This window comes from Epinephelus fuscoguttatus, linkage group LG15 (assembly GCF_011397635.1).
Source record: "Epinephelus fuscoguttatus linkage group LG15, E.fuscoguttatus.final_Chr_v1".
NCBI lineage: Eukaryota > Metazoa > Chordata > Actinopteri > Perciformes > Serranidae > Epinephelus > Epinephelus fuscoguttatus.
The window spans coordinates 1,657,428-1,677,770 of NC_064766.1; the positions used below are offsets into that span (position 1 = coordinate 1,657,428).

Here is a 20,343-nt window from a genome sequence, read left to right on the forward strand (position 1 = left end):
TGCGTTTGAGTTTTGGGGGAGGGAGGGGGGTCTTGAAGTCCACAGTGATGGCCAGGTGATCCAAGATGTGGAGGTTAGTACTGGAGAGTTGGTGGAGGGTGAGACCGGCAGAGCAGACTAGGTCCAGGATGTGGCCGCGACAGTGCGTGGGGAAGTTGATATGCTGGGTGAAGTGAAGGCAGTGGAGCAGTTGCAGGAGGTCTATTGCACTTTTGCAGTTTGGATCATCAATGTGGATATTGAAGTCCCCCAGCAGGAGAACTGAGGGGGATACGGCGGATAGCTGGGTGAGGAATTCGGCGAAGTCTGAGAGGAAGGAGCTGTTTGGTTTGGGAGGGCGGTAGATGATGGCGATGACCAGGGAAGTGGGACCAGACAGTTTGAGGGCGACTTGTTTGAAGGACTGAGCAGGCGGTATGGAGATTGTGGATATTTTAAAGCATTTCTTGTAGATGGCAGCAACGCCACCACCCCGTCCATCTGGGCGGGGTTTGTTGGTGTAGGTGTAGTCAGTGGGTGTGGTCTGGTTTAGGGAGAAGTAATACAGGGGTTTGTGCCAGGTTTCGGTGAGGTAGAGGAAGTCCAGTTTATTGTCAGTGATGAATTCTTGTAGGATGGCACTTTTGTTGGTCAGTGAGCGGGTGTTGAGTAGAGCCAGTTTTAGGTGTTGTTGGGTTTGAGTAGCACAGGGGGTGGCAGGAGTGCAGAAGGTCTGTGCTTTATGATGGACTCTTTGGGGAATGTCTCAGTGGGAGGGTTAATGTTTGTCAGACGGAGGTGCTGGTGAGCGGGGCTGTGCTCTGTGCTGCAGTTGGAACGGGGTGAGGAAGTGTGTCGGTGGAGGGGGCGTGTGATGTAAATAGTCATGCACGTGGCACGTGATGTACAGCATGCTGAATATTGGCTGCCAGCGTGCAGCTTCCCAGGGAGGTAGGGTGAATGCCATCATGTTTGAATAAAGAGGGACGGTTCCAGAAAAGATTAAAATTGTCAGCGAAGTTGAAGCCTCGAGCGTAACAGGCAGGCCTGAGCCAGGTATTCAGCAGGAGCAGCCTGGAGAAGCAAGCGTCCCTGCGACCAAGTGTGGGAATGGGACCGGAAATAAAAACGGACTTTCCACAAGTGCGTAGGAAGTCCAGGAGGGAGGTGAAAGCACTTTTGGTCAGCTCAGAGGCGCCCTGAACCAGGTCGTTAGTCCCTACGTGCACCACGATTCAGGTAATGGAGGAAGGGAGTGACTGCAGCAGCCCAGGGAGTTTTCCCAGGATTACCGGAACTGTGGCTCCGGGGAAACAAGAGGTGGTGGCATTGAAGAAGCGGATATTCCTTGTGATGGAGTCTCCAATAATCAGGGTGGTTGGAGGGAAGAGTGGGCGAGGAAGGGTTTTTGCCGGGTTGGATGGTGGCGAGCCAGCGTCCGGGCCATCCGCTGGCCGCGGGATCAGTGACCGGGCACGGCCGGACAGGTGTTGGCCGTTACGGCCCTAGGAGGAGGAGAGTCTGCCGGGTGCGTGGGGTGGAGGAGGCCTCCGGAGCGTCTGAGGACGGCTTCCTTCAGGAATTTGCGACATGAAGCAGAGGTAGTTGTCCGGGAGGAGAGCTGGCGATCCGAGACCGCAGCAGAGCCACTAGCTGACGTTACCCCAGATGTGAAGCCACCTGAGCCCGAGGGCGAAGCACCAGTAGCCGCAGGCGGAGAGGGGCCAGCGGCTTTTCCAGAGCCAGACGTTGCACAACCACCACCAGCCGTGTGCAGAGAGCTAGCAGTGGGGCTAGCACGTTGGCTAGCTTGAGCTATGCTAGCCGGGTGGAGATCTGGGTTGTCTGCTAGTGCCTCGAAGCGATTGGAGAAGCTCAGGCGAGGAGGAGAGGCAGTCGCATCCTGGAGTCTCTTTCTCTCGCGGATCACAACTTCAGCCCAGGATGTCAGGAGGCTGGGTTTGGAGGAGAAAGGCCGTGGACCGGTGGAGGTATCCCATGGGACGGTGTCCTGGTGGGCCGCTTTGAGGGAGACAATGTGCAAGGACTGTTCGTGAGCCAGGTCCAGGCAGGAGGTCAACATGGCCTGTTTATCTTGCAGTTCCTGAGAGAGTTGGCGGATGTCTTCCTTAAGGTCTGTAATCTGTTTATTTGCTTTTGTGAGCATTATGTTGTCACAGGCCATGGATGTAGCACGTTGGCTAGCTTGAGCTAAGCTAACGGCTGGGTGGTGCCGGTCGTCAAGGCGTGGGTAAATGCAGAAATAGGACAACAGCCAGTAATGTTCGATGCTGGCTGAGCAAGCTGCCGTGCTGCTATGCTATATCTCGTTGTCTTCAGCCTTTGACTGCAAAGCATGTCAGGAAAAACTCCCTAAAAAAACCCTTATTCGGGCAAAAAGGAAGAAACCTTAAGGTAGGCCGAGTCTTTGCAGGATAACCTACCAGGACGGCTGGCGACTCATTATCTGATCATTTTTGTCTTTCACTCTATTATATTTTTTTTATAAATTATCTTTGGATCTATATAAACTACTCGTCTACTTCAAGAGGACAGCAGATCTCAGCAGCATGCTCACCCATCACAAACAGGAAGTGAATAAAGTTGCAGCGAATATTTGCCCTTTCAATGTAAGATGTTGTTTTTCAAAAATTTTCTCTCTCAAAAACTGTTTTCTCCTACATTGTTGATCGTATTGGCTTCAAACTCACGCACATGACAGCTCTACCCCTGGTAAACAAAAATTTTGAATGACTTTGTCATTACTCGAATGGTTTGGATTTTAAAAGCACTCAAAGTTGACATGAAACAAAACCTTATGACAATCTGTGGAAGAAAAGATGAGGGCCAACACATCTTTAACTTGCAACTAAGGTCACATTTTTGACTCCACAAACATAAAAACTATGGGCCAGATCCACAAAGAATGGATTGCTCCTGCTAATAGCGCCATTATTTGCGCAGAATTAGCTCACGCAATCTGCCCTGTTTTAGCGCCTTATCCTCAAAAGAATTTGCTCTAATCATATGCCGGCGCTAACACGCCCACAAAGTTTGGCAGCTGAGCGCAATTTGCGGCACATGGCCCTGCTGATGGATGACTGTGAGAGCCCTGAGACGCCTGCAATGGGGTTCTGGAAAGAGCCAGATGCAAGAACCTGTAGTGTAGACACTAGAGATGCGCGGATGGCAGTTATAACCGCCAGGTCGATCGGGTGATAAAAATGAACCTGATTAATGGCGGATGGGTTATGGGCGGGTGAAAATAATAGCCTAATAATAACTTTTATTTAAATCGCACCCTTTAAAAACAAAGTTTACAAATTGCTTTGACAAACATTAATGAGGGGAAAATGTATTGCATGCTCTAAAATGTGAAATGAGCCTACTTGTGTCGTGTGCAATACAATAGGCCCTCTATATCATCATGCTTATATCCCGCTGATAAATAGTGTATGATTGGCTGGGTAAGCATACTCTTTAAATGTGTCATGTGGAAGGGTTTATTTAACACAGTGATCCCTGCAGCAGCAGAAATGAGTGTCTCCTCATTAAGAGTGCCAATGTGCGCCTTTACGCACGGAGTAACGGCGCCATTTTATTGATTATTTTAATGTCAGTCAGCTGACGGGATCGGTCAGGATCTAATCTTTCCCGATAATATAAACATGCGGGTGCGGGTGGATGCGGTCTGTAATTACAGAAAAATAATTTGCTCGGATGGGTGGTGGATGGATGATAGATGGATAGATGCGGATTCGGATGCCGTCAGAGCCCATCCGCGCATCACTAGTAGACACTAATTTGACAATGCCAGGTAAAGCATGGGATCTCTGGGTGGCAGGCTCAATGTCATCCTTGATGTCATCTAGTAGCGCAAGGATCATGCGGCCTGGCAACCGGTATCTGCAAATGATTTTATTGTCACTTAAATCAAAAAGTGATACTCTCTTCCGATAAATCCTTTCTGGTGCGCGCCTGCCATTATGGTGTCTTCGCCTGGCTACAATCACTGCTGCCATGATTACCGGAGTCCTGGCATGACAGCCCTTATATAGGCTATGCTCCACAGTTACCACCAACTGAGTGAAATTTGCAATCATTTTGCGTGAGAGAGAGGGTGAGAGAGGGAGAAAGAGAAATTGCGCCGATTTAATACACAGGTCTCACTGGCGTTAAATAGCACCGCTTTACTGCCTGTGGCAATTAGCGCTGGCCTTTGTGGATTAGGTGGTATTTGCAATGAGGCTTATTTGCATAAGAAGGGGGCAATTTTGCGCAGAATTTATGAATATTCCCTAATTTACATACATGCAAATTGGACCGGTGCAGCTAGGAGTGGCAGTGCAGTTTGTGTTCAGTTTGCGTGCATTTCACCCTTTGCGTGTGCTTTGTGGATTGCACGCTATTTTTTTCTCTCATTTGCAGAGGTTTAGCGGTCGCAAAAGCAGTGCAATCCTTTTGAGGATCTGGCCCTATATGTCTGCATTCGGGACGAGTGTAACTCTCTGCTGGTATGTTCAGATTAACCATTGGACCCACGGTTTGGGAACAGGAAGGACTAGTTTGAGAAATTTTAAACTCATCTTAAAGTGCTTGGGCTCTCACCTTGTCTTTCACTCAGCTACATGCAGTCATTAATTAGCATAACAATGGCTTCACTCTGACAGACACAAGCCTGTGTGTGTGTGGTTACAATCTTTAAAGGACAGATTACAGCAGCAGAATCTCCATTTGAAACAGCATCTACACATTATATATCAGTGTTTTCCATCTCCCACATACTACTTCAGCCTTTATTACTGATAATACTGTTGCTACTTTTGTGATTATGACTGTTAAATACATATACATACATATCACACTTGAGTGTCATAGACTAGGAATATCGTCCTGGTGTATCTGTAGCAGGTGATCTAATCAGAAGATGATGACGTGAAATTTCATCACAAACTGATCGTAAGAACAGGAGTATGTTCAGTTCTTTATATGTGTTGCTTTTCACCTACTCACACAGTGTGACTGTGAGCTGACAGACCCTCCCCTCATTGCTTAGCTGAGTCATGTGATGCATAATTAAAAGGTCAAAAGGGTCAAATCAACATCAACTTGAAGCTGATGGGGATTACATTAACAATCACGTAACCTGTAAAGTTTCTCTACTCTGGAGAGGTACCTGCTAGCAATGATGATAGCTCAAGTAGTGATGTTATTACTTCACCTGTCAGAATAGCTAATGTTACCAGGCAGCATGTGGCAATGAGTTAGCGATTGATCACCCCTTATGAGAATGAACAGCCTGGACAGTGAGAAGCCCCCAGCTTGCAACAATAGCTCTGCTGCGAGTGCAACCATTGAGGGAATTAGTGGTGAATCACCTGTTGGGACTGTGAGCCGTCTTCGCACCTCCACGTTCCCTGGAGATTCTGCTCCATGGGGACCCATTCCAGACCAGCTCCAGCTTGCTAGAGCTGGGCTGCCAAATATCCTGCAGCAGTGAGAGAGTCTGGAACTAGATGTAAGACATGTTGTCTTACCACCACGATTGACTTTACTGCTGTTTTCAAAACAACCAAATTGTGACAAGAGAATGGCTACTTCACTCGCTGTTGACAAACTCAATTTACTGCTAACCTTGCTGAGTCCTGCGATGGTAAAGGCATGCATTTATCAGTGGATTCTGTGATTGGAAATCTCCAGAGAGGATCCAGAAAAGAGAGCAAAACAGTGACAAATGATGCTTTCTTTAACACAGGTCTAAACACAGGCAAAGTGGATGCTTCTCTTGCCTAACAGTGTGAGGCAGAACAACAGTACTGAAAAAGAGATCCTCAGACATGTGGTTACTGTCATTAGAATTACATTTTTGTCATTCCAAGGCAACAACAAACCGCTGGGGTCAGGGCACAATGGAATTTAATGGGTTCTGCTTAAACTGATAGTAGAGTGTAACCCCTTTTTAAAGGAGCAGGAATCTATTGACTTCACCCACTCAAGCCGAAAGGCATGGCAGACCATCAACCTGCTCTCAGGGAGAAAAACAATGCCCCGCAGGTGCCCAGTGACAGCAGATGCCATTGCTTCCCAGCTCCTAAAAAAAAAGCCACTTTCCGGATGCTGACAAAAACTCCACAAGACTGACCTCATGTGAAGTATCCTCTCTCTCCAGGGCAGCCAGCGCCGATGCCAACCTTTCAGGAGGCTTCACAGCAGCTGAACTAAGTGCAGCAATCAACAAACTGAAGCCGGGCAAGGCACCAGGTCGAGACAATATCCATCCAGAGTTTGTCATACACCAAAGCGTAAGAACATCTCGCTGGCTATGCTCGTTCTTCTCATCATGCTTCAGGAGGTCCAAGATCCCAAAGACCTGGCGCCGTGCTTCCGCCATAGCCTTTCCAAAGCCGAATAAACCCGCCGAAGACCCGAAGTCCTACAGGCCCATTTCACTGCTGTGTGTCCCATATAAGATCCTGGAAAGGCTGATCCACAGCCGCATCGAGCCAGTGGTGGACCTACAACTCCCACTGCAACAAGCCGGCTTCCGCCAAGGCAGGTCAACAGTGGATCAGGTAACGCTACTCACTCAGGACATTGAAGACAGCTTTCAGGATAATAAGTAAGCTGGAGCTGACAGCCGCCTACGACACTGTCTGGCACCGTGGTCTACATCTGAAACTGGTTACAGGTTACAGGTTACAGCTAGAGTCTCGCTCATCCACCGCCTGGCGGGTTTGACTTGGGGAGCTTCCCCCCAGACCCTACGCATATCCACACAAGCCCTGGTCCTACCCGTAGCCGAATACTGTGCCCCTGCCTGGAGCAGAAGCCCTCACATGAATAAGATAGACACTGCCATCAACAGTGCCCTCCGGATAGTGACTGGTTGTCTGAAACCCACCCCCATGTCTCACCTGCCAGTCCTCGCTGGAATTTCTCTGACCAGTCTCCGACGGGATGCAGCTACCCTCGCCCTGGCAAGAAAAGCCCAGAAGTACGACTGGCACATCCTGCACAAAGCCACAACAACACCGGCGGCTGGGCCCTCCTGCATCCACCGATACATCCAGCACCCAGGTGGTGGTGTAAAAGGAGAAGACCTACCACGCCATCTATGGACCTCGCTGAACCGTCTACGCACTGGGGTCGGCCGCTTCAAGTCATCTCTGATGAAGTGGGGCCTATTGGACAGTGCGGCATACGAGTGTGGCGAATCTGAACAGACTGCCGAGCACATAATCACCGGCTGCCCCCTATGCAGCCCACCCTCAGAATCCAGCCTCTTTGACTTAGGACCGGAGATGAGGGCGTGGTTGCACGACAGTTGGCCATCTGATGATACACGAAAGAAAGAAAACGAGCACACTGAGGAGCATGGCAATCAGGGTAGAGGTAGCCCTCCTACTTGTCCTCAACTGTATGTGAAAAATTCATTTCATTGTATATTTTTGCCAGATTCATGCTGATGTGTTTTTATACATAGCATGATATGTGATTGAGTAGTCTTGGCAAGACACAGTGGTTTATTTACTAGGATTTGCACTATAAACCTATAATTCATCAAGCCAGACTGAAGACTTTTGCATCTGAAGATCACAGTTTTTTTTTTTTTTTAAAGATTATTTTTATGGGCTTTTTGCCTTTATTGACAGGACAGAGAGTGAAATGGGGAGACAGAGAGAGAGTGGGGACTGACATGCAGCAAAGGGCCGCGAGCCAGATTCGAACCCGCAGCCGCTGCAGCGAGGCGATGCCTCTGTACATGGGGCGCTGGCACTATCCACTACACTACCGACGCCCCAATCACAGTTTTTTTATACTCATCTCCTCTATGTTAGTTTGATTTGTTGGTGAGTTGTAAAGAGCTGAACTGGGCAGAGAGTCACAGTGTGGGTGCAAGTTAGGTGTCAACTTTTGATTAGGACGGATAAAAGGAAGGATATAGGTCAATGCAGCAAAGCTTGGAACTCATTCTAGCTGCTGCTCCAAGCCTTTTGTGTCCCTTATGCCTTTTATTGCATGCATTTATGCACGAATTGAAGATATAAAAAAAGAACTTCTCTACCTGGAGGCACGGTGGTGCAGTAGTTAGCATTATTACTTCACAGCAAGTGAAGTAATAATGCTAATGCTCACACTTTACTATACAGAATTCCATCTAAACACACTGGGAGTGTGAGCTGTGGGTTCACTCAAAAGTCACAGATCTGTTATACAACTGTATAAATAAGTCTTGTTTTTTTCATGGAAGTTGTAATACAGAAGTGCTAACATAAATGTTGTTGTCCTGTCACCTGTCATGGGGTCCACAGAGAAGTATGGCTGGCCTTGAAGGATGCTGTAGACAATACGTGCACTGTTGCCATATGTGGGGTCATCTGCATCTGTGGCAGTCACCTGTGTTACATAGGTTCCTGAGCAAACACACACACACACACACACACATACACACATACACACACACACACACACACACACACAGGTTATGTATTTATAGGTTTCCCTTCTTAACAAAAAAAATACAATAAATCTTCTTTTTCCACAGGGCACATTATGAAGCACATTATGGAAGTGGCGTGACAAGAAATACAATAAATCTTCCTTTGCATTGGGAATCGAAATCTCAAGTAAAAAGTCTTGTTATTTTAGGTAAAGGACACACATTAAATCATTAAGTTTTTAGGAGAAAAGAAAAGGTAATGTTCTATTAATTTATACATCTCAGAGTATTACGTTTTTGAGATAATGAGGTATTTTTTTATCATGTTAGTGTGCGAACCACTGGTGCTGTCATCTTGGCTGATGCAGTGTCAGATCCTGGAGATTAATTTATTGATCATCAGTGCATCAGAACATGGAATAACACCTTGTTTTACATACACTTGTTTCAGTGTGCTTACCGTCATTCACCTTAGCACAATAAGTACAAGGAGTACAAGTTCTTCATGACTTCTCTGGCAAAAGTAGCACCTGAAGCACCTTATAGGTCAACACAATATTAACATGGAAGAGCAGAATAATGACTGACACAATCATAACCATATTGGTAAAAAATGATTTTGACTGTAAAGATTATCTACATTTATTAATAGCTCAAGGGGTGACAGCTTTGAAAGCATTCTCCTTCACAGCTGTGGCAGTAGACTTGTCACATGATTAATATACACACAGTTGACTAACAAATCTAACACAATTTACAATTTAAATATGACATTTCTGTAGTATTTATTGTAGCCTACTGCAGCATTGTTTATAATGGCAGATGTGGTTACTGTGCGGCTCATTGTGATTTAGTATGATAGCATGCACCCCTGTGCACAGAACACAGGGGGACTGCTGGATTTTCTGTTGCATTTAACTTTCAGTGGGGATACTGATGACATCATCATCAGGGTTTTATTTCACTAACACTGGCATTAAGATATCAGTTACATGGCATTTAGGTGCCAGCATGGTTTAGATGACAGCTTGGGTTAACGCCAAACCAGTGAGATTTAGAGAAAAGCTGATTATCCTCCATATGTGTTGCAGATCAGACAATCCCAGGATGAAATAATACTAAATCCAAACAAATGAAACACAGTCAACATCAAATTTTGTTTCTGAAATCATAGAACTCCCTCAATTTGTCCTCTGAAAAACCTGAACTAACAACATGCAAACAAAGTACACTTACATGAATACACCAAAGGTAAGAATGTAGTTTTTCAGTGGATTGGGGCTTAGGTATCAAGGTTTATCAGTAGGACACTGGGGTTGTGATTGCATGTGTTAGCATCTTACAGCCATGGCAACAATGCAAAGATCTGGATGTTGTTTGACACTCTACAATAGACACATGTACGAAACATTTCACATCTATCCAATCTCAGCTTAAATAAATTTGTTTCAAATAATTCTCCAACTTTTGGTTTGCAGCCAAATACCTGCAGAACTAATGACATTTCCATCAGTCTAATATGTGGAAATGAAAATGGTGAAAATGGTAAAGATTATACCTGACCTGATATTAGCATTTAGCAAGCTTTTGCTGGATTACCTATGTCTACAATCTATAGCCGTGACCACTGGAAAAGCACAACACTCCTTTTAGATCATTATTTATTCTCAGTAAATTATCAGAAATTGGTCACAGGTCTGGATGGAAATGTCACTCACTATGGTTCCGGACTGCAGTCTGGCATTTGGTGATGCCCCCTCCAGAAAATATTTATCATACTGTCATATCGCAACTTGATAGCATTTTTTCTTCTTACTGCCTTCTCTGATCCTGATCCTGTTCAGACTTTAAAAAGTTCTATCAGAGCCACAAAACACACTAAACTTTAACTAATGGTAACTTGTAAGTGTTTTCACAGGTTCAGGAGATCTCCATGACAACTGAGCTTCCCATGTGTTCTCATCGCGACTGCTCACATATCACTTCTTTCTGTGGACTTTCAAAATATGACGCATTAGGTATCTTCTTGCATTTGTTGTTGATGTTCTGTGACGCCATGTCAATTTTTGCTTGGAACATGCATTGTATCTTTTCAAAATACACTTATGGTTTCAAAGGAAATGTGCAGTTTCCGCTTGTTAGATGTATACACTCTTTGTCAAAGTAAACATACTATGACAGTAATACACCTGGTATTTATGTTTATTCCCATGTGCAACAGAAGTATGTGGGTCGGTTTAGGGAACAAAAGCATGTGGTCAGATTTAGGCAATAAAAGCACATAGTTAGGTTTCGGGAATAAAAGGATGTGGTTAGGTTTAGGGAACATAAAAAAGGCCAGGTTTAAGGCACATAAGCACGTGGTTAATTTAAGAAGAAAAAACAAAAACAAAAAACCTCTAAATTGACACAGAAAGCAGAAAGTGACCAGCGGACTCCTGGGTGAAAGTCTGGGGTTCATTGGACCTGTCCACCCCCCTCCCACCTGCCCTATAGGGACTTTCCAGTTCCTTATATTAGATTGTTACCAAAAATGTTTCAAAACTCCAGCAGCTCCACAGAATACAGCTCTGAAAAGAGAAAACATGGCTGAATCTATTCTTAGCAGTCGATTCCTCATGGATAGAAGTATGTTTTTTATCAAATGGATACTTGTACTGTTCATTACCACAGCTAATCTGCTGCACAGTTTGTTGCTGTATTTCCCTGCAACAGAGACATAATGGGGTCACACTTGTGTTCTCTTAGAGCACTTTGTGCCTCAGCTGAAGCATTAACAGCTTAAGGCCTAAAGACCTTGACTTAAATTACCTCTCAGTAATGGTATTTAGCAGACAGATGGGCCACTAAGTCTGGCTTAGTGTGTGTGTGTGTGTGTGTGTGTGTGTGTGTGTGCAGCAAATACAACTTAATGAATCCAAGCTAAACCGAGCGCTGAGTCGAACCAAAAACCCTGTCTAGTTTCGCAGACCGGGCAAGGCGGGGGCACAGCTGGGTGTGGCCAGGTGGATTTCGCAAGTTTGGCACACCGTGTGCGCTGGCGCAGCTACTCTTCTTTCCCACCTCCGTCCCTCCTACCTGCTCAAGTTGGAAAGAGGAAGGAGAGAAGGCTTGGAGTGGGTTTTACACACATCACACCAATCAAATGAGCCCCTCTCCTCGCCCTTAAATGTGCCGCACGAAGGTGCAATGAGAGTTTACTCAATTCGCCATGGCAGAAGAGAGCCAAAGTCCTCCCAGGAGGAAACTGATGTTTTGGTCCGGGAGGTCCAAGCTCGCAGTGTCCAAATATACGGAACTGCGAGCAGACCTCCATGGGCTGATAATGCAAAGGTAGCCTGGGAGGAGGTCACCACAATTGTAAATTAATGTTGTGTTTCTCTCATGCATGCGCGCTCTCTCTTTCTCTCTCGCAGTCTCACTCTGTTTCTTTACTTTTGACTTTTCTAAGATGGTAGATGCTGAATATATACTCCCTATCTGATGCTGTGGCTGGTTGGCTGAGAGGGATGTGAACTCATTAGTTTGCAGCTGTGTTAATCAAATCAAGCTGGGTTTCCATTACGTGTGCCAAACGTGCCAAACGCTGCCAATCCCCTTTGATCTGACATCACATGTGACGGGACAGTCGATATAGAGATACATTTATGTGCTGATTGCAGATAGTTGCATTGAATAGTGTTTTTTTGGGTATTTATTGCATTATTAATGTGCCTGATATTCTGGAAACCTGCCTGTGAGGCTTTGGTGACATGTGCGCACTGTCCGCTGGTCAGCCAAACTTCGGCTTACACCGGCTGCGCTCCGCCTGCATTGACAGTAGTTTTGGTTTCATCTGGCGAGCTTTTAGCGCACCTTCGGCGAAGCCTTTTAGCACTAAACTGTCACTGCGCCAAGCTGGATCTGTCGACACCTCCCCCTGCTGCGCCGCCACACCCATCTCAGCATACCTTGGTCTGCCAAACTACCAAACTGAGCGCGCCTCGGGTTGTGCTGCTCGAAACTAGCTCTGCGCAGGGTTCGCCCCTACTGTCATTAAGCACTATTGTTATCTTGTGGTTATTGTGTCTGCATTGCATTTAATTCACAATATAAAAATTAGATAGGTAGTGAGGCAAACTTTTCTACAAACATGGTGTTTCTTAGGTCAAGGGAAGCCACACTGCTTTTTGGGTTCTATTGGTTTTCACTTAGAGGAAGAGCTTGTCTGTCACTTTTTGACAGAGAACTTGAATTAGGCAGAAAGTCAGGTGTCCTTTCAACATGTCAGGTGAATTTATTTTCATATGAATATCGGTAAATTACAGATATTAGTAACACCTCCCTGAGATCCACACCACCTCCAGGTTTGGAATGGTTGTTAAAGTTGTATTCAGATTGGGGTTTTCTGCATGTATTTGCACTTGCAGTGACATGTTTTTACTTATCCACAGAACGTGTCCAGATTCAAATCACATATGTTAACTCCAAGTACAAATGGAGTATTATTGAGATTAATCATGCTACTGAGAGGATAAGAAAGTCTGAAGTGTTCATATTTGTTTAGAAGCAGCCATCACAAAGATGCGGCAGTGCACATTTTCATACTGTCTCTCTTGGAGGTCATTTATAGCATTGCACTTGGTTGTTTACATGAAAAGGGATGGAAACACCCATGTGAAGAATGATTAAAGGAGAACTAGAAAGAGAAGTTTAGACCCTGGTCCCTTTTCATCTCTGCAAAGCTGGCCAATCACTGCATGAGGACGGTGTGAATTTTCGGCTTCAGAATGTTTCAGAGATTCCGGAGATTCCGAAGCTGTTTGACCATCCGACAAGAACTTCTGAAGATGCGCACTGGAGTTTAATCCTTTTTGAATTTTTTGAAAAATGTGACCTTGTGGAAAAAATTGACTTGATCATGGTGAATTTAAGTTAAAAAAAAGATAATTTTGAAATACCGGTACATACAGTATATGGTACAGAACATTTATAGTTAAAATACTTCAAATTAGTTTCTGGTCTAATTTCTATTCATTTTCTAAAAGTACAGCAGCAATTAAAAATAAAAGCCATGAATTCAGCCAAAGTCAAATGTCCTGTATCTTATGACTCCTGACCTCCTTCTGGAGTGCTTGTGATGGTGATCATCTACTGAATCCTATCCTGCTCATAATATCCAAGGAATTCAAACAAGAGCAAGTACTGTGGATGCTTGTTGGATTCTACTGCATCCTTTCATTGTGAATCAGACACAGTTAACTTCAGGCAACAAAACTTCTTGATTAGGTTTTTTGTTTGTTACATAACATAACATAGTTATGTGAGTGACGTCAGTGCTCAACAAATCAAGTAATGTTACGTCAAAACTACACCGACCTTTTTCACATGGCTTATGAACTCTGAAGTCCTGGATAAAAGTCCTGTTTGTGTGACCCATCCACCTCCCCTCCCGCCCACCCAGATTTTATCGCTCTATACATTAAGTCAGTTGCTTTAGGCGTCAAGTATTGCTGCAGGTGGTTGCCACTGGAGTGAGCTGAAAGTCCGGTGAATCTCATAAAGATGTTAAAGCGTGTCCTTGTATCAATTCACAACACACAGAAAAATGGTTCTTAAGCATATGTTGAGGTGCTATATACCACGGCTGCTACACAAAGATCTTTTTAAGCCCCTGTGTGGTAAGAATAAAAACACTACAATAACACAGCCTACAAACAGTGTATTTCCAGAGGATAACACATTAAAGTGATGACTCTCAAACTTTTTGCTCCCATGTGCACGATAATATTGTGCAGGTATGAAAGGTTTGTAGCACATTGTATTTCCCAGCAAGCATTTAGTACAGGACTCAGAATTTGTTATGGTACCATTTCTTAAAAAATGATTAATAATAATTCATATTTTAAGTAAAAATATAATTTAGAAGCATATTGACTCTCCATGGATTTATCTGGCATCATTCAAGGGCTCCCAGGCTCAAAAATTATAAGCAATATACTGCTATATGGTTCTATATAGTACTATTTGACAAAGGTTTTGCATAGCACCTTTAAAAGATGGTTGCCATATGGCACAAAAATAGGTAACCCCATGATAATACAGTCCTACCTGTTGGAGCCATCTCAGGGACACTGGCACTGTAGGGACCATCAGGAAATCGTGGCTCATTGTCATTGATGTCTTGCACCTTAATGATGAACTCAGACTGCGGCTCCAGAGGGAGGCCTGTGTGGATGTCACCAGCCTGGGCAGTAAGTGTGTAGAAGGACTTTTGCTCCCTGTAAAATATCACAGAATAGATGTACGTACATGTATTAATATTAATGCGGCGCAGTGGTGATCAGTGTGGATGATGACAAATGTGAAAACAAACAGTTTATTTTGGATGGTAATGCTGACGTGACTTGGTAATGTAATAATATTACCTGAAATTCTGTTGGTAACATGTTATATTAATTCTTTACAGCTAATATATGTAATGTATAATGGTATGGTAACACTTTACTTTTGTAATGCATTACAGTAATATATTACATTAACTTTTGTAACACATCACCCCCAATACTGATACTCAGCATATAGCAACATGTTGTATATTGCAATAATATTGTGCTTGATTACTGTACACATGACTTAATTATGGTGATAATATAATACCATGGGGCCTCTGATGATTCCCACCCCTACTAGATAGCTTGTCAGGGGATTCTATGTTCCCCGCTTACCACCCAAAAAGGTTCTATGTTTCCCGAGTTCTATGTTCCCCGCTCAACCAAAACAGGTTCTATGGTTCCCGCTTGGTTGAGCAGGGAACATAGAACCCGGGAAACATAGAACCTTTTTTGTGTAAGCGGGGAACACAGAACCTTTTTTGCAGGGTTAAGTGGGGAACATAGAACCTGGCAAACATAGAACCCGGGAAACACAGATATGGTCCCGCCAGCCAGCATATTAACAACACAGTCCAGTGTTGAAAGAACAAAGTATATGTACCATGAGCTAGTGAACAATTACACAAACCATCAGGAAATGTTTCTGCTAAAAAACTCAGTGGATAAAGAAAAATAATCTGACCTTATAAAGCAAGTTTGTTTTGGTCTTACTCCCTCTGGACATTAGCTCTTTGTTTGCTTTCCTCACATCTGTTTCTCTTTTTGTCCGCTGAGCTGAACTGCCACTCAGAATTTTCCTAACAATTTTTCACTTTATTTGAAGAGTACAGTGCATATTAATGAACAATAGGTACAAATACATGACATCATGTAAATATGTAAATATGACTGATGTCATTCACCAACAGGCTGTGCTGCTGTCACAGATTCAACTTGCTGTATCGGCCAAAATAAGGAGCCGATGGGGGCAAACAAGAGGCAACAGTGCAGGACACACCACACCGCCTAGGATGACAGATGCTCACCGTTGGCCCAACACTGAGTGATGGCCGATCATCGGCTTGGTGTGTCAGGGCCTTTACAGTAAAACATTGCTAATAGCCCATTCCAAGACTAAGAGCATCACGTGCTGTTACTCCTATCATTTTTGCATTGACTGCCATGTAATAACAAGGAGCACATTATTACGGCCCAAACACCGAGCACAGGCGGATGCAAAATCAAACTTTAATTAAATCAAACTTTAACTTGACAAAAAAAAAACTTTTTAACTTTATAGCAATTTTCATACATTAAAAATGCAACACAAAGTGCTTCACCAAATAAAAACATACGACAAAAATACTGCATCCATATTGAAAACCCGCCCCTCCCACCCCCACATATAAACACACACACACACACACACACACACACACACACACACACACACACAGTCACCTATGGGGAGCTCATCCACACTGAGAGGTGTCACAGCCTACAGCCACAGGGAGCGCCGCCACAGAGACCACCCTGACCCAGATAAAATAATGATAAAATGCATAAAAATTTAAAGGGATAGTGCATCCAAAAATGAAAATTCAGCCATTATCTACTCACCCATATGCCGACGGAGGCCCTGGTGAAGTTTTAGAGTCCTCACATCCCTTGCGGAGATTGGCGGGGGAAGCGGCTAGCACACCTAATGGCTGACAGCGCCCAAGAACATGAAATTGAAACCACAAAGTACCTCCAACATGCTCATCCGTAGTGATTCAAGTGTCCTGAAGCCCCGACATAAAAAGTTGTTTCAAAAAACGTCATATGAACTCTGTTTTTAGCCTCACTGTAGCCTGTAGCTCTGATTGCTTCTCTGTGCTCCGCGCTCACCCAGTGAAAGCATGAGCTTTGCTTACCTGTGTTTACATCATGTGACACATGCACCGCAGGGGGAGACAATGGTAACCACTGCAGCTAAAAGATGATTTGCACTGCGGTCTTTTAGCAAAGGACAGCCCAACATGTCTGAAGACTTTGAAATCGAGGAAGGACAGCATTTCTTTGTTGAGCCATATTTGTTTGAGCCCGAGTATACGGACGCAGAACTCAGGCTACTGGACGAAGCAACCACTGCAGCTCATGAGCCTCAGCCAGCCGCAGAATACCGGAGTCGAGCACTGAAAACCTGGTGGTGTAGTTGTTTCAAATACAAAGCAATGCCAACAGATGAGGAAAGTCTTTGCTGCTCAGACTGGGAATTGGAGATGCCTGCACTTGAGAATCTGGACATCAGTACTGACAAGACTGCTGCTCTTCAGAGACCGTGCATCACCGATCACCCTGAGCGTGCACATGTGAGCGTGGAGCACAGAGAAGCAGTCAGAGGCTTAAACGTTCATGACGTTTTTCAAAACAACTTTTTATGTCGGGGCTGGACACTTGGATCACTACGGATGAGCATGTTGGAGATACTTTGTGGTCTCAATTTTGTGTTCTTGGACATTAGTCTGGGGCGCCGTCAGCCATTAGGTGTGCTAGCCGCTCCCCCCGCTGATCTCTGCAAGGGATGTAAGGACTCTAAAACTTCACCAGGGCCTCCCTCGGCATGAGGGTGAGTAGATAATGGCTGAATTTTCATTTTTGAGTGCACTATCCCTTTAAGGATTTAGAAAAAAAAATAAGATTTAAAGATTAAAAAGAAATACATTTAAAAAAATTGAAGATTTAGAAATTTAATAATAATAAAATGTATAAATATTTAAAAATAAATAATTTTCTAAGATAAGAGATTAAAATAAAATATAACAGAAGAATTAAAAGAGTAAAAGAAATCAGTTCAAAGCCAAAATAAAAAGACGAGTCTTGAGCCTCCTTTTAAAACCATCAACAGTCTCTGCAGCCCTGATGCTCCCCGGCAGGCTATTTCATAAGTGAGGGCCATAATGGCTGAATGCAGCCTCCCCATTGGTTTTTGTTCTTATTTTTGGAACGATTAAAAGGCCGGTGCTGGAGGACCTCAGGATCCGCGAGGGTTGATATGATAAAAGCAGGTCAGATAAATAAAATGGCCCAAGACCGTTAAGACATTTAAGCCCAAAAGTCCCCCAACTGGGGGACTCTGTGAGTGACTTTGCAAGCACAGTGTGAAACAATACACTCATCACGAAGAATATAGTGATGTTGCACATCAAATTAAACAGCAGAACCTGGGCTACAAGGCTGTAAAAACCCTTTTTACATGCCCTAAACACAGCTCAAACAACAACTAAATAAACAACAACAAATCCAACTCCATACAGCACCGATATCCTGACCCACTCTGTATATTTCGGGCTCTAACTCGACCAGACGTTATGCAAAACACACTCCGTTCATCTCAAATGAAAGCTGAGAGTCGCTGTTTCCACACATATGCACCAAAGCACTCTACCCTAAAGCATCAGAGAGATAGAGGCCAAAGAAAAACAACAACAGAAATCTTTTCGCCAAAATGTATTTGTAGTATTTCTCTTACCTTGTTGTTTTTGCCGTGAAAAGCTCATTCTGCCATTAAATCACGCTTCATTCCCGTTTACCGACTTGTTGTCCGTCATTCAAATGAATCCGGGTGGAAAAACTTGACGGCCGGAGGTTGCGGGGGAAGCATAACAATGACCACTCACAGCAGCCGACATCTCCCCACAATGCATTCTGCTGACTCTGATTGGCTTACAGTGCTGTCAGTCTTGTTTTGGTGGGTATAGCGTCATTCTATTGGCTCTAATGAATCAAACAAGGTGTCAATCACTTAAATCGGCCAAGCCATCACGGAGATACGGCCTCCACAGCTCAGAATAGAAACTCAGTTTCAAATGTAGTAGGTGTGTATTGGTCAGTTTGGAGTGGGAAATGGAGGAAAAAAACGAAACGGACAGTTGTATGTGTATATCCTGAACATCATTAGGGATTTACAGAAACAAAAAATTAAAGATATAGGACTGTACATGACAAAAATCACATGTAAACATGGTGCAATTTTGGAGAGCTAATCTGAATTGTCTGTACTGAAACCTCTAATATTGTTCTGCTTCACTTTATCAGAATCAACCTTTGCAGATTTAATGTTCACATATTGTACTATGATTTGATTGGGGTTTAGAGCTGCAGCTGCATCATTCCAAAGGGATACTCATCCTGAAAATGTAAAAAAAAAATTTTTAGGCGAACCCCAAAATGTTTCATTTGTGCTGTGTGCCATCTTCATTTACTCTTCACATATAACACATACACTGATATTTACACATCTTAACAAATCTCACAAGTGTTCCCTTTACCATGACACCAAAAGTATTCAAATAGACCTTGTGGTTGCAGAGATATATTCATTTCATTATGGGTATGCAATTTTTGAGATGAGGCCTATAAAATAGGCTAAGCTTTGAAAAGGTTAAAAACTAATAAAAGAACCTTAAAATCGATCCTGAAACACACGGGGAGCCAATGCAGTGATCTTAAAACCGGTTTAATGTGCACCCACCCTCTGGTCTTTGTCAGCACTCGTGCGGCTGAGTTTTGGAGTAGCTGCAGATTAGAGATGGTCTTTTTGGGAAGGCCAGAGAGCGGGGCATTACAATAATCTAAACGACAAGAGATAAAAGCATGCATCAGCACCTCTGTGTTAGCCTGAGAGAGAAACTGGCGGACTCTGGCTATATTCTTAAGATGATAAAAACCTATCTTTGGTACATTTTTTATATGTGGAATGAAATTAAGTCAAAAATGACGCCCAGGTTCTTCACACATTGTGAAGGTTTAAAATCTTGTAGTTTTGATAAAAGTTTTTCTCTCGCCTTAAGGGCCAATAATTAAAACCTCTGTTTTGTCCTGGTTGAGCTGTTGGAAATTCACTGCCATCCATGACTTGATATCTAAAATGCAGTTAAAAAGGGTATCAATTGGACCTGTGTCATCAGGAGACACAGCGATGTATAGCTGTGTGTCATCTAACTGTAACTGTGGAAGCTGATGCTGTGCCTCCTGATGACATCCCCAAGAGGAAGCATGTATAGATTAAAAAGAATTGGACCTCCTGGAGGACGCAAAAAAGCCCTTTTGAAACTTTAAAGGATGAAAACAGAAAAAAAATGAAAATTTAGCCATTATCTACTCACCCATATGCCGAGGGAGGCTCTGGTGAAGTTTTAGAGTTCTCATATCCCTTGCGGAGATCCCAAGGGGGCGTGGGGAGCAGCACAACTCCACCTAATGCAGGCTGACAGCGCCCCAGATTAAAACATCCAAAAACACACAACTGAAACCACAAAATATCTCCATACTGCTCATCCGTAGTGATCCAAGTGTCCTGAAGCCCCGACATAAAAACTTGTTTGGAAAAACGTCATTTGAACTCTGTTTTTTAATCTGGGGCACCGTCAGCCTGCATTAGGTGGAGTTGTGCTGCTACCGGCTGCTACCCACTCCCCCCTGCGATCTTTGCAAGTGTTGTGAGGACTCTAAAACCAGAGCCTCCCTCGGCATGAGGGTGAGTAGATAATGGCTAAATTTTCATTTTTGGGTGCACTATCCCTTTAA

The 20,343-nt window shown here is 43.9% G+C and overlaps 1 protein-coding gene across 5 annotated transcripts in view; it reads right to left on the reverse strand.

Moving 5' to 3' along the window:
- Positions 1-20,343, reverse strand: part of LOC125902789 (cadherin-12-like) — a 286,220-nt gene that overhangs the window by 174,228 nt on the left and 91,649 nt on the right. For all 5 annotated transcript variants that reach the window (XM_049599389.1, XM_049599391.1, XM_049599392.1 and 2 more), the window contains 2 exons: positions 14,510-14,679; positions 8,274-8,393 (listed from right to left, as the gene is read on the reverse strand). In XM_049599389.1, coding sequence (XP_049455346.1) covers positions 8,274-8,393; positions 14,510-14,679 — 290 coding nt within the window. The remainder of the gene's footprint in view (positions 1-8,273; positions 8,394-14,509; positions 14,680-20,343) is intronic.